This window comes from Balaenoptera physalus (genome assembly GCF_965194825.1).
Source record: "Balaenoptera physalus genome assembly, chromosome: 1".
Lineage (NCBI taxonomy): Eukaryota > Metazoa > Chordata > Mammalia > Artiodactyla > Balaenopteridae > Balaenoptera > Balaenoptera physalus.
Genome location: NC_138882.1, coordinates 1,761,409 through 1,776,491, shown reverse-complemented (window position 1 = coordinate 1,776,491; position 15,083 = coordinate 1,761,409). Strand labels below are relative to the sequence as shown.

Below are 15,083 nucleotides of genomic sequence, written 5' to 3'. Positions count from 1 at the left end.
GAGATTTTTTTTTTTTTTTTAAATTTTTTGGCCGCGCCGGGTCTTGTGGGATCTTAGTTCCCGAGCAGGGATTGAACCGGCCGTGAAAGCGCCGAGTCCTAACCTCTGGACCTCCAGGGAATTCCCTAAGGTATTATTATTCCCATCTTACAAATCAGGCTCGGAGAAGTCAAGTAACATGTTGGGAGGAGAACTGAACTTGAATGCGCTTCCCACTATACCTGCGAGCATCATTCCCAGGACCTCTTCAGGGCCATGTGTTAATGCGTTCTAAATTACAACTTTAATAAAGCTCTGGATTTACAACCAGGACACTGTTTTGAGAGTTTCGGGTACTTTCCGTCCAGTTTTTCCGCAATAGAAAGTAGGGATAATTGCCGACCCCTTTTCCACTTCAAAAGACTGACGTGATAATTAGGGAGCCAAGATTAGCTGGAAGTCAGAACAAGAATAAACTACGACTCCCAACAAGCCCGCGGAGGTGACTCGGGCGGGGGACAGCTCCCGCTTCGGGGCAGAGGTGACCCCGCGCGTCCGTGGCCAAGCAAGGACCCCCCCCCCACCCGGGCCGCGCCTCTTTCCCGATGCATCCAGGGACTTGTAGTTCCCGTCGGGCGCCGGTGCGCCCGGGGGATGGGGAGCGCGCGGATCTTCTACTACAGGTCCCGTGATGCCTCCGGGGCGCCGCCGCGCCTGCGTGCTGAGGCCAGGGGGGAGTGCGGGCGGCGCGGGCAGCGGAGCAGTAAAGATGGCTGCGCGCGGGTCTCCGCCCTCCGCTCCCGGCTGAGGCGCCTGGCGGCGGCTGCGGCGGCGGCCCGCAGCAGCGGCGGCGATGGCGGAGATGGAGCACCTGGGCGGGAAGCGGGCCGAGTCGGCGCGGGCACGGCGGGCCGAGCAGCTGCGGCGCTGGCGGGGCTCGCTGACAGAGCAGGAGCCCGCCGACCGGCCGGGCGCGGGGCTGCCGCCGCAGGCTCAGCGCGGGGGCCCGCGAGTCCGCTTCGAGGACGGCGCCGTGTTCCTGGCCGCCTGCTCTAGCGCGGACACCGACGAGGTGAGGCGGCTCCTGGCCCGGGGCGCCGACGTGGACACGGCCAACGTGGACGGCCTGACCGCCCTGCACCAGGTGAGCGCGCGGGGCCGGTGGCTGAGCCGCCTCCCGCCCCCCCCTGCGGCAGGGGTCCCCGCCGCTCGGCAGTGTCCGCATCCCGCCGCCCCCGGTCGGCGCGGTGTCCCCCGGTGCGCGCCCGCGCCGCCTGCCCGGTGCCCTCTCGGAAGCCGGCTTTCCGTTCTCCCGGGAGCGAGTCCGGGGTCGGGCCGGGGCTGGCGGGTCTGGGTCCGTTCCGCGTCCTCTGGTTTGCGATGGTTCGAAGGCAGCTTCCGTGTCCCGCGGGCCCAGCTCGCGAGTCCCCGACCTCACGCTCTCCCCGCCAGCGTTACCCCCGCCGGCGGAGAACCAACCTGCGGAATCATCTGTTTTGCTTGATGCTCGTGGAATAGCCTTTCTTTCCTTCTTTTCCCCTAAAGCCCCCTGTGGAAATGACACGCCCCGGATCGGGCTGTAATCTGTGGACTGTGGGTAACTTGACAGTTAGTTCTGTGCTTGGTGCGAACACCTTCACTTTCCCCCTCTTATGCAACCATGTTCTGTGTGGCTGTCATGACTAACTCCACCCTCCCTCTCCACGTGGAACTCCATCAGTTATTTCGGTGAGCCGGGAGCTGGACACCCACTCTTAATCTCTCTTGTTTTCCTTCTTCTGCTGTCTGTGCGAAGTGGATGTGTTGGCATGAGAATCCACTTCTAAATAATAATTCAAGTTCGCGTCATGCCACGTCCCTGAACATACTAGCCAGTACCTTAAAAGTCGTCCTCACCACGTTTGCAGTCCTTTTTTTTTTCAGATAAAAGAACCTTCTTTTCACTCTGTTATATGCATTTCTTCATGCTCTTAACAGTGCCCCAGCTAAGGTAGCAACCAACATTTGTGTAGTCCTTTGCTGTTTAAAAAATTATTTTATATGTCTTACTGCATGTAATCTCAGCAGTGATCCTTTGAAGTAGGTGTGGCAGGTAGTGTTATAATAACCGTTTTACAGTTGAGGAATCTGAAGCTTAGAAAATTGTTGCTTGTGCGAGATTAGAGCGACTAGAAGTTGCCCTTAGGCGTGGATTTTTCAGATTTAAGCTCCAGAGCTGTATGTCTCACCTAATAAGGAGCTGAATATAAATAAGATGGACACAAAGAGTGTAACCGAAAGTGGGGTCCGGCCGCTCGCCGCTCAGAAGCCAATAAAGAGGCAAGTTTGGTGGAAAGGAAAGTTTGCTTTACTTTGGATGCCAGCAAGTGGAGGGGGGTGGGGCGGAGGGTGGACGCCTGCCTAAAGGCCGACTCCCCCCACCGACAGTCAGTGGGCAAGAGCTTTTACAGGCAGAGGGAGGGGGCTACATGCAGAGACAGCACAGTCAGCTCTGATGGTCATCTTGAAATTGGTCATTGGTGGTCTCATCAGCATCATCTTGATTGTTTTAAGTACAGTTAGGCTTCAGTTCCAGGGTCGGTTTGTTCCCATTTCTTGAGGCCGATTCTCAGAATTGTGGCAGCTTAGGTCATGGCTACAGCCTGGTCATCATGTAGTTAACTTCTTCCAGCTGGCGGGGGTTTCAGTATCTACAAAGTAAACAGCTCACAGGATATGGCTCAGAATATTATCTATATAGCCCTTGAGGAGGGACTGAAGGTCCTTGACCATGCTTAAGGACTAAACTATTATTATTTGGTCTCCTTTGACTGTTTTCCTTTGTTTCTGCATTTTGTCACTTCTCTGATTAAACTTATTCTTTGACTAAAGTTATTCCACAGACAAAAGGCAGGCTGAGGACATGGGGGGCATAGACCATAGGGTCCTTCTGTGTTTCAGGAGGGCCACGTGCATTATTTTAAATTTCTGAGCTCTTTGAGAAGATGAATTTTTACTTTTCAGATGTATTTGGGATGTAGATTCTGAAAGAAAACACTTGAAGGAATCCTAGAGGCTAGAGGAGTAGAAACCTGTTTCTAGTCCACGTGTTCTTTATTGAAGCACAGTTTTCTGAGTATAACTCAGTAGCCCTGTTTCTTTTTTTTTTTTTTTTTTTTTTTTTTAAATTTTTATTTATTTATTTATTTATGGCTGTGTTGGGTCTTCGTTTCTGTGCTTTCTCTAGTTGCGGCAAGCGGGGGTCACTCTTCATCGCGGTAAGCGGGCCTCTCACCATCGCGGCTTCTCTTGTTGCGGAGCACAGGCTCCAGACGCGCAGGCTCAGTAGCTGTGGCTCACGGGCCCAGTTGCTCCGCGGCATGTGGGATCTTCCCAGACCGGGGCTCGAACCCGTGTCCCCTGCATTGGCAGGCAGATTCTCAACCACTGTGCCACCAGGGAAGCCCCTAGCCCTGTTTCTTTTAAGGTGACTCTGCTAGCTGAGTCTGGCCCTTACCACACACATTTTAACAATGCCCTGAGAAAAGCACCTACTTTGAGGTTACTCCTGGTAGGTCTCCTTCCCACACCAGGAAAGCAGTTTTCTGACCCCTTTTCCTGAGACTGGTCCCCTTGGTGTCTTTCTTTCTCTCTTAATTACCACCCTAGATTGTGAAGTGCAACTTCTCTCAGTTAATATTCTTTCACGTTCCGTAATCTCCTGAAATAGGAGAGGAAGGAGATGACAGCTGTGGAATTTTTTGAAACACCTGCCAGTGCACTATGGCATTCCTCCCTATTTACAGGGCTGGTGGTGAGTTGAGTTGACCAGGTATACTCAATACTAGAAAATTCAGCTAAAGATTAGGCTGCTTGAAGATGTGAGGTCAAACAAACCTTATGTTGAGAGACCGTCCCTTTGTTTGAATCAAGACAGGGGCGTTTATTGGCTCAGGACTCCTTTTACAAGTCAGTTTCTGCACAGTTACAATATGTTTCTCCCATGTCTGAAGAACTCTGAAGATACACACACGATTATTTTCGAAATGCGAGGCTGGAGCCGCCAGAGGCTGAACAGCCATCGAGTGAATGACTGCTTGTCCCGTGAAGCGGAGAGTGGTACACTTCCCTGAATTACTTAGTTAAAATACCCACCTGCTGTACAAGTGTGATGTGAACTATCAGGATGACTGCTTCCAATCTCTCTTGTTCTGGCCGCAGCCTCTTGACCAGCTGTGCACCATTACCTGAGCACATTGGAAGAAACTCCCAGAAGATGTTGGGGGGATGAGTTTTCTTCTCCCACAAGGTTATAGTAGATGTTTTGCACTTCAGGTTGTGGTGCCTTGATGCTACTTTTGACTTAGAGACCTTTCTTTCTTGGCAGCCTTTGCTTCTGCCACGAGGTGCTTGAGTCAAAGATAAGCTCCAGGGGGCCTATTAATAATGCTTGAAATAGACTGGGATAAGAAGTATCTCAAAGATTAGAACTACTCTGATGAAAGCCTTGGAAGCTGATGCAGTCTAACCAAACTTGGGCAAATAAATTAAGATTTGGTGTGTATGTAGAGCTGTCAATGAAAAGGGCGTTAATCTGATTATATAACCTTGGAAGCACATGTTTGCTCACAGAGGAATACCCGTTTCATTTATGTGTATATATTACAGGGCATGAAGTGTGGGCTAATAATTCTGTGTGGGCTGGTACTTTTTAAGTTTTCTTTTTATTTGTTTATTTATTTTGTAAGGTCGATTATTAGCACCTATCTTGTATCCTTAGCATTATGATCTTGGGTACTGTAGGTCCAGATACAGGCTCTTAGAACTGTATCTACCAAATTATCAGGTTACTGAGGGGCAAGTTTGCTTTTGGAAAGGAGGTTTTCTGGGATTTGTTAAAGTGGATGCCTGCTCTTCCTTCAGAGTGTATTAAATTGACACTTATGTTTACGCGGGTGTGGGGAGGACACCAATGTCAGTACACGTGGATCTTAACACTAGGCCAGGCTGATCAGTCTTCATTTGGAGGGATACCTAGGAGACTAGAATGATACTGTGCTTGACTTAGAATTCAGGTTGGTTTTGTAACAGTCTCAGAGTCCAAGTTTGGACCCTCAGGGTCACCCCAGACTGGAATTCAACTCCTAGTGGCCTCTGTCATTCTAGAGCTGCCTCAATCTGACCCTGTATCCTCAGGGAAATGAAAGTTATCTATTTCCCTGGAAGAGAGGTGGAGGTAGGGATAGATGAGGGAAGGAAGAAAGGCAGAGCAGTTTATATTCAGAGTGAGACAGAAGAACACTAAGATGATTACATGTTCAGTTCAATTTCAAATAGTATGTATGTGTGCCAACTTATAAAATAAAACTTGTATTCTTTTTTTAATTGGGGTGTAATTGACATTTAACATTATATTAGTTTCAGGTGCACAACATTTGCTTCAATATTTGTGTGCACTGTGGAATGATCCCTGTAATAAATCTAGTCACCATGCAAAGTTAGTTTTTTTCCCTTGTGATGAGAACTTTTAAGATACACTTTCTTGGCGACTTTCAAATATGCACTACAATATTATTGACTGTAATCACCTTGCTGTACATTACATCCCCATGATTTATTTATTTATTTAACTTTTTATTTTGTATTGGAGCATAGCTGATTAACAATGTTGTGATAGTTTCAGGTGTACAGCAGAGTGATTCAGTTGTACATATACATGTATCCACTCCCTTTTCAAATTCTTTTCCCATTTAGCTTGTCACATAATATTGAGCAGAGTTCCCTGTGCTATTCAGTAAGTCCCTGTTGGTTATCCGTTTTAAGTATAGCGGTGTGTACATGTCAATCCCAAACTCCCTAACTATCCCTTCCCCCCACCCTTCCTCCCTGGTAACCATAAGTTCATTCTTTAAGTCTGTGAGTCTGTTTCCGATGACTTGTTTATTTTATAACTAGAATAAAACTTGTATTCTTAACCTTTTCTCTTTTATTCCAAGTTCATTATTTATTCGTCTTATAGTTCCATGTGTGAAGGGACTTATCCTGTATATTGGTGAATTTTGCTTAGTGTTGGGGAGCAAGGTAATCTGGGATTAAGAAAATCCTGTTGGAGTCTTTCTTATTGTGGATCTAGAACAGTCATCCTGAGTCATTTTGGTAGTTTACCTCTTCACATTGGTTAATAGGAGGCATCAGAACATGTTGGCCACCTGGCCACTTGCCTTATGAGTATTTGTCTCAAGTTGCCGTGCCATAATGGAACTCAAAGCCAGATTTGGAAATTAGGCTTATTTTTATGGTGGTTATTTTTTGGGGGGGATGGGTTGGGGGAGTACAGATGCAAGTGACTTTTTTAAATTTATTTTATTTTATTTTATTTAGTTTTGGCTGTGCTGGGTCTTCGTTGCTGCGCGCGGGCTTTCTCTAGTTGCAGTGAGCGGGGGCTACTCTTCGTTGCGGTGCGCCGGCTTCTCATTACGGTGGCTTCTCTTGTTGCGGAGCACGGGCTCTAGGTACGCAGGCTTCAGTAGTTGTGGCTCGCAGGCTCTAGAGTGCAGGCTCAGTAGTTGTGGCGCACAGGCTCTAGAGCACAGGCTCAGTAGTTGTGGCGCACGGGCTTAGTTGCTCCGCAGCACGTGGGATCTTCCTGGACCAGGGCTTGAACCCGTGTCCCCTGCATTGGCAGGCAGATTCCTAACCACTGCACCACCAGGGAAGCCCTGCAAGTGACTTTTATTTGTTCCCTGGCCAAATTTTTGTTCCCCATTCTTAAAGTCCTGTAGAGTAGCTATATACTATCATTTGGGCTTTGGAATCTTCTCTGTATTTTCCAATAGCCAAGCTGTAGTCGTGTGTAGATGGTGCACAGTTCTGCTAAAGGTAGAGGGCTGGACAGGTCTTATTGGTAAATTAAAATTAAGTCCTTGCTTATTTTTATTTTTACATATTTTTAAATTAAAGTATACTTTACATACAGTAAAATTCACCTTTTAAAAATGTAGAGTTCTGTGAGTTGTGACAAGTGCACACAGTTGTTTGACCACCACAGTCATGATATGGAGCATGTTCGTCACCCCCAGGGTTTCCTTGTGCTCCTGGTAGCCAGCTCCCCCTCCCACCCCCAGCCCTTGGCAGCCCTTCCTCAGTTCCCTGTTCCTGTAACCACGACGCCATGTAGACGGATGGAGCCTTTTGAATCTGGCTGCTTTCGTTTGCTGTCATGTGTTGAGGTTCCTCCATGTTGTTGTGTGTGTCTGTAGCACATTGGTCTTTATTGCTGAGGGATGTTCCACGTATGGATGTACCACAGTTTGTTTATCCGTTTACCAGTTGAAGGACATTTAGGTTATTTACAGTTTTTGGTAATAATGAATAAAGCCACCATAAACATTTACATACACATTTTTGTGTGAACATAATTTTTCATTTCTCTTGGTTATATTCCTAGGAGTGGGGCAACTGAGTCACGTGGTAATGAATGTTTAACTTTAAAAGAAACTGCCAAGCTGTTTTCCAAAATGGCCCCACCATTTTGCTTCCAAACAGCAGTGTCTGAGTTCTAGTTGCTTCCCGTCCTTACCAGTACTCTGTGTTATTTTTTCTTAAGCCATATTAATAGTCATGTAGTGGTGACTCATTTCCAATGACAGTTATAATACTAGTAGTAATCGTAGTGGCAGCAGCAGTAGGTGGTAAAAGTACTGATCATAGCTCCCACTGTTTATGATGGTATTTACTCTGAGCCAGGGACTGTTCTGTGTTCTTCTGATATGTTAACTCGTGAGTAATACTCAGAAGAACTCACGAGATATGTACTTTATCATTGTCTGGATTTTACAGAGATGGGGAAACTGAGACACTGCCCAGGGTCACACAGGTAATGAATGGCAGAGCTGGAATTTATTTAAGCTCAGATCCCCAGTGGACACCTGAAACCGCGTGCAGTGTGGAACCCTGTATGTATGTACCCCGGGTGGGTTGGAGTGCTGACCCTGCAAGAGAAAGTCTGTGTGTGACTTTGCAGCCGGTCCTGCATTGCCAGGGCTCCACATCTGTGGATCCAACCACCTGGGTATCGTCTAGTGCTGTAGTACATGTTTATTGAGAATATCTGCCTATAAGTGGACCTGCACAGTTCAAACCCCTGCTGTTCAAGGGTCCATGGTACTGTTATTTCCTTACTGACGGGTGGGCAGTGTACGCAGACTGGGTGTTCTGGACAGAACAGACTGGGGCGGAGCGGGTGGACGGGAGAGTTCATCAGCTGTTCTGAACGGCGGTCAATTTAAAACTTAGGAATTGCTTATTTCTGGAATTTTCCATTTGTTATTTTCCGATGACAGGTAACTGAGGAAAGTGAAACCAGGGGTAAGGGGGGGAACTACTGTATATGTCTGCCGATAGGCACAGTTTCTGCCGTCAAGGAACCCAGTCTGGTTTGGAGATAGATAAATAAAAAAACAATTCCTTTTAGAGGGGTGCGTTCTATGATTCACTCCTAAGTGGAGGGACAGAGGAAGGCAGTTCAGGGTGAGAGGTAGGGATGGGTGTGGTGTGTAGGCATGGACGTGTCGGGTTGGGTGGGGATGGGGGCATGCAGTCCTTAGTAGAGAACGGTGGGTTTGAGCAGGAGAGGTAACCCAACCAAAGCAGGGTTTTAGGAATAGGAAGCTGCAACTGGATTTCAGAATGGATGGAGGGACAGAGATGAAAGAACCAGCTGAGAGAATAGAGGAGAGAAGAGAAAAGTGTAATACAGTTCTAGCCTGAGTCTGAGAGACTTGTGTTATTCAGACAGGAATAGGATTCAGTCCCGCATTGGACTGAGCTGCTCTGAAGACATCCACATAGAGATATCCTGTCGACATCTGTGTGATTCAAGGCCAGTCATCACCTCCCATCTAGGCTCCGGTTCTCTCACATTTGAAATGAGAGACTTGGATATTAGAATAAAGGTGAGAGTTGAAGCGATGAGTGTGAAGAGGATGGGATAAAATGTGAAAGAGGGGAGCAAAAAGCACAATTCGGTGGCAGCAGAGGAGGCAGAAGTTCCGGTTGGAGCTGTAGGGTAGGTGGTAGGCTGAGTGATGCCCCTCAGAGCTGCCCCAGTCCTAATCCTCAGGACCTGTGGGTGTTACCTTACCTGGTAACAGGGGCTTTGCAGGTGTGACTAAGTTTAGGGTCTTGCGCTGGGAAGATTTGCCTGGATTATCCAGGTGAGCCCAATGTAGTCTTAAGGGTCTTTGTGAAAGGGAGGCAGAACAGTCAGTAGTAGGAGATGTGATGGCAGAAATGAGACTGGAGCCATGGAGGAAGGGGCCAAGAGCCAAGGCGGGCGGGCAGCCTGTCGCAGCTGAAAAGAGCACGGGGACAGAATCTTCCCTCAGAGCCTCCAGAAGGAGCTAGCCCCGCCAGAAACTTGATTTTGGGCGGTGAGACTGAGTTTAGACTTCTGACCTCCAGATCTGTGAGACGGTAAATATGTGTACTTTTAAGCCACTGAGTTTATTATCATTTGTTGCAGCAGCAAGAGGAAACTAATGCAGAGGAGCACCAAGAAAGCAAGTGATACTGAGGAGTTTCAGGAATGAATGGTCAACAATGTAAACTGAGGAGTTTCAGGAATGAATGGTCAACAATGTAAAAGGAAATGGAGGAAGAGGCCTGAAAAAAACTTAGATTTGGTCATTTATAATTTTTGTAAGAGCAGTTTCAGTGGGAAGGTGTTTTGAGGACTATTCATGGAGATTATATCACATTTTTACTGTTAAGGATAACTTAAGTTAGTCTTTCTGTTGACTTTTGGAAGGGGAAAAAAAAAGATCTACCATCAGTGTGATTACAACTGTAAATTAGGGCCCAAAATATATGAGAAGACTCCTAAAAGGCTGGTTTCTGGTTAGTTCAAGAGGTTTCATTACTTATGAGTTAAGAATATTTTAGGATATTAAACCTGGCAGGAAGGTTGCATTCCTGTTACTGAAGGGCTGACTAGCTAGTTTAGGTTATTTTATTTCCCAGTTCTGCTTCGGCCCATTTCCCACTCATTAGCACTGTCGCTGGAAGGCAGCCTTAGCGGAGCCGTGACAGGGAGGTTAGTGCCAGCAAACTGTTTCATCTGCTGTTTATTCTTTGACATTCATTTACTGAATGAATAGATGTGCCGGACTCTGTGCTTCTTGTTACATAGCAATTGATACATCTTAGAATCTAAATAGAATTTGGGGAATGCCCTCCAGAATAGCTGGTTACTATTATCATTTATAATAGGAAATTGGCAATGTAGTGATTTCCTTTCTTCCTTCCTTTCTCTTTCTTTCTTTCTCTCTCTCTCTTTCTTTCATTTTTGGCTGCATTGGGTCTTCATTGCTGCGCATGGGCTTTCTCTAGTTGGGGTGAGCGAGGGGTACTCTTCGTTGTGGTGTGTGGGCTTCTCATTTCAGTGACTTCTCTTGTTGCGGAGCATGGGCTGTAGGCACAGGCTTCAGTAGTTGTGGCACGTGGGCTCAGTAGTTGTGGCGCACGGGGCATAGTTGCTCGGCTGCATGTGGGATCTTCCCGGACCAGGGCTCGAACCCGTGTCCCCTGAATTGGCAGGTGGATTCTCAACCACTGTGCCACCAGGGAAGTCCCATGTAGTGATTTTCTATTTTAGCATTCTGGCTTTTGGAGGTTGGAGTGGAGTATTACATTCATCAGTATTTGCAACTGTTTTCATCTATACTTAAGGATGAAAATCATCCTATTTTCCTAAAGATGGTGGAAGAGGGAAGTTTGAGATCTTTAATTAATCATTAGTGGTTCAATAGATCCAGGTAAACGATCTTGACCCAGAGTTTTATGTAAGGCAAGGAATTGAAAGCTCATTTGGGTTACTAATCGAAGGTCGCTCAAATTGTTGACTTTTTTTTTTTGGCTTTGAATTTATTTCTTCTTCTGCTTTTGAAGTATAATTTAAAAAATGTTTCTTAGATTTTAGATTGTAACCAGTTTGAGTAAATTTGGGGGGCTTGAAGTTTTATCAGGCACGCAGAGTTTGTATTTGTTTCATAAGTCAAGTTAATTGGAAAACTGAAGCCTTAGTTTTCAATATTGAAAATTGATCTGTATGTAGTTTCTGATGCAATGTTGTACTACATTGTACTTACGGAATGAGTTTATGTAAGAATTTATAAAAGATTTTGTTCTTAGTATACTTAAACATCATAATACTGTGGCGATCTGTTGGAATCATGTTCTAATGCAATTTTCGGAAAATATTTTACAGTGTCACGCTCTGAACATCCATGATATATCTGGCTTTTACATATGAATTTTTGGTCTAGTGACCCACTTTCTTTTTGTTTTTAAATTTTTAAATTATGGAATATTTCAAGATAAAAAAATAGAATAGTATAATGAATTCTCAAAAGTTGTCAACTCATGCCCAGTCTTGTTTCATTTTTAGATCCTTTGCTCCCCATCCCCAATATACCCCAATTACAGCCAGTCCTAATTATCACATAATTTTATTTGTAAATATTTAATATGTATTTGTAAGAGATAGGAATTTAAATAAAAACAATTACAATATAATTAACACACCTGAAAATTGAACACTCATTCCCTAAAATCATAAGGTATTCAGTAGTGTTTAAATTTCCCTGGTGGTTCATGAATTTTTTTTTTTTTACTGTTGGTTTATTCAAATAAGGTCTGCATTGGTTCATAGGTACCTTAAGACTCTCTTAATCTATAGTTTCCCCCTCGTTTTTTTCCTCTGCATTTTATTTGTTGAAAAACTGAATTGTTTGTACTGTAGAGTTTCCCACAATCTTGATTCTGCTGACTGCTTATAATGTTAACATGTTCCTTTGTCTCCTGTATTTTCTATAAACTGATGATCAGATCCAGAGATTTGATCTGATTCAGATTTGAATTTTTTGGCAAGAGTACATCATAGGTGGTGGTATATACTTCTATCAGGAGGTACCTAATACCAAGTTGTTATCTCTTTGTGGTTTAGTGGCCGTTGGTGGCCTAAACAGAATTCTGAAGTTTCAAGCCAGTCTTGACTAGACCTGAATTCTATTAATCAATACATTCTTCTAATCATCATCACATCTCCCTGTGTTGACCTTCTACTTGGGATACCAAAGATCGGTTCAAAGCATGTAAGTTGTGAACCTTGTGAATAAAGTGGCTCATACAGGTCAGTGTAGTGTATTGACTGTTGCACGGCTTGACGTGGGGCTCGACAAATTTAGATCAGTGCCTTCGTGTGTAAAGATTTGTCAGTGACGATGACCGTGGGGTAAACTTTATCACCTTTTCAAATCTGTTTCATTAACTCTTAGCTGAAGTTCCCCCTATTTTGAAATATTGTTCAAAGTTCTAGTTCAGTACTGTGGTTTCTTGCCCCCCAAGGTCACCACCAGCCCTTGAGCTTCATCATAAAAGAAAACTTCGAAGGAAGGGATCCAAAGAAAACTAAAAATTAGAGTAAATTGGCTGTACGGGGAGAAGAGAGACTTTCTTCCCAGGGCCCTGCCTTATAAGGGGGGAGGCAGGAAGAGAGGGGTGTCCATGCTGGGTGTATCGGTCAGCTGTGGGCAGATGATGTGCTCATCTTTGAAAATGGAAGTGACATTTGGAACATTCAAATGGAGACTGGGTTGGTCGGCAAGGAGAGGTCTGCCCTTCTAGTTGAATGGGAATTTCACAGCAGGGTGTATTGTTTTACAAACTATGTTTTATTTATATGGGGCATTTCATGGGAAGCAGGTTTACTTTCTTTCTGCTTCTCTGCAGCATTTTTGCTAGGTGTCTTTTTTTAGTTAGTTATTTTTATTCTTTCATTCATTCATTTTAAAAGTCGGCTGGCCTAGCTATGAGATGTGGCTTTAAAGTGCCAAACACATTATGTTTGGGTCCTTTGGATGCAGCTTCACAGTTTTGTGATCATGACTCTTGGATTGAGGCATGTTTAGATTGTCCCCTTTTGATGGTAAATAGCATGAAAAATGAGGTCAGAAGAATGACTCACCTCACTGTAAATGACTAAGGGCGATGGAAATGGTTCTGAAGGGTCACCAAGCTGCTCTCCATCTGCTGAGAGCCTTCTTCCCTGCTGGAGAGCTCCTGCAGCACAGGGGCCAGGTGAAAAGGCCCATCCGTTCGCATCTCCCGACTGCCGCGCTGGGCTCTGGGCACTGGACTGGCGTCAGGAGAGTCTTCCTGCTGGGAAGTGCTCTCAGTGCTCAGTGGGTATTTATGGCAGGCACGGACTCATGGTCATGGTTGGCACCAGTTGTCAGGTGCAAGGAGATGCTGTGTGCCTTGCTTAAGCTCTTTCTTTGCTAAAGCCCGTCCATGACGGGATCACCAAGGCTCAAGGGTTTTGAATGGGAAATAGCTTTGAAGCATAAGTCAGTATCTACATTATTGTTAAGAAGGCTATTACTGTATCTTCTTTTCTTTTTTTTTTTTAATATCAAAAGAAGAGAAATTTCCTGTTCTGTCTCCATAACGCACTTCTGTGGTTTGGATCTTTAAAAATTTAAATGATCCTTTATTAAGTTTTTTTGGGTTTTTTTTTTTGCCAGGTATTTATTGAGTACTTCTTAGATGCCAGATCCTATAGTAGCTGCTGGGATACAAAGATGGCATAGTCCCTGCCCTCAGGGATTGGGAAACTCACAGGTTTAAAGACATAGTCTAGTCCATATTGCTCCTGTTTAGCATTGAATCCATTTCCTATTACCCTGTTCATAGTAAAAGTGGAGAAAGAGTATTGATCATTATCTACAATTTGCCTTTGTACATTTTTAGATAATCAGCCTTCTCTAATCCAGTCTTCTTTATTCTGATCTAATACCCATCCCTTTAATTTAAGATCAGTTTCCAAATCATTAATCATTTTGCTGTCTCTTCTGTGGATTTCCTAGCTCTGCAGCTCCCTTTGGCCTCACTGGCTCACGGGTAAGAGTCAGTAATGGCTTCAGCTCTGGGGGCTACCACTAGGGGAAAAGACTTGTTAGGGGGCACTTGAATGCAGAGTTGCAGGACTGGCCATATATATTGTTTTGTTATAGGATTATCAAGTTTTAGGACACCATAGCAGAAGGAACCTTAGAGGACAACATCTGATCCACCTCTGTCTTTTTTACAAATGAGCAATCTGAGGCCTAGAGAAGGAAGCTGAAAGAATACCATAAGCATGGAACAGAAATAAAATATAATGAAATGTTTTATTTATAAGACAAATCAAGTTTCTGCTTGATATTCTTTTCTGTCTCTGAAAATGTGGTTGTTTGCAAGATAACTTCAAGAAAAAGCAGAATATTCTCTAACTCCTTTTGAACTTTTGAAGAAGGATGATACCATATGCTTGTATTTCTCTTTAAAAAACTTCAATATAATAGAAACATCATGGGATAATTATTCACATTCCAAGAAAATGAATCTTAGAGTTCTTTTAAGTATTGGTTTCCCATTTGATTTATTCATCTGTATATTTACTGCTAAGCAACATAACATTAAAACGAAATTATATAAAAGAAAAAACAATTCATTAGTACAAATACCACCTTAACACATTAACTTTTTATTTTTATTCTTTCCCAGGTCACGTTAATTTTTACAAATATTTTAACTTGGTAGAACTCACGGTGTGTCATAACTATAATAAGTGCTCTTTACTGAGTGTACACTGTTGAACTGCATTTTGCTGTTTTTATTATCTTTGCCTCAACAGTTCCACCAAGTAGATGGTATTATTCCATTTAATATTGAGGAAGTAGAATCAGAGAAGACAATTTGCCCTAACCTAGATACCATAGGTCATGCCGGTGTTGGAACCTAGATCTGTCTGACTCAGAAGCTTCTGGTTTTCTACCTAGGATACACTGCTTTTCTGAAGTCCTGGTTCCCCTCTCCATCTAGACCTTGTTTACTTTCAAAAGACCTCTTAGGTACATACTATTTTGTAGGGGGAGGTTTCTTTTTGCATTCTTTCGCTGCTTTGATTCTTACATAATTCTGCCTTTGCTCAATGTGAGATAATGCCAAAAACATTGCTTCCAGGCCTCATTCATGTCGTGGCATACACAGAAAATGACAATATTTGTATAGCACCCTTGGTAAAG

General features: G+C 44.4%; 1 protein-coding gene across 7 annotated transcripts in view; it reads left to right on the top strand.

Moving 5' to 3' along the window:
* The first annotated feature begins 711 nt into the window (after positions 1 to 711).
* The window catches only part of PPP1R12B (protein phosphatase 1 regulatory subunit 12B), a 202,072-nt gene continuing 187,700 nt past the window's right edge, over positions 712 to 15,083 (top strand). For 6 of the 7 annotated variants that reach the window (XM_082413159.1, XM_082413157.1, XM_082413158.1 and 3 more), the window contains exon 1: positions 712 to 1,123. In XM_082413159.1, the coding sequence (XP_082269285.1) occupies positions 833 to 1,123 (291 nt within the window). In that variant the 5' untranslated portion in view covers positions 712 to 832. The remainder of the gene's footprint in view (positions 1,124 to 15,083) is intronic. The other variant, XM_082413160.1, reaches the window with a different exon arrangement.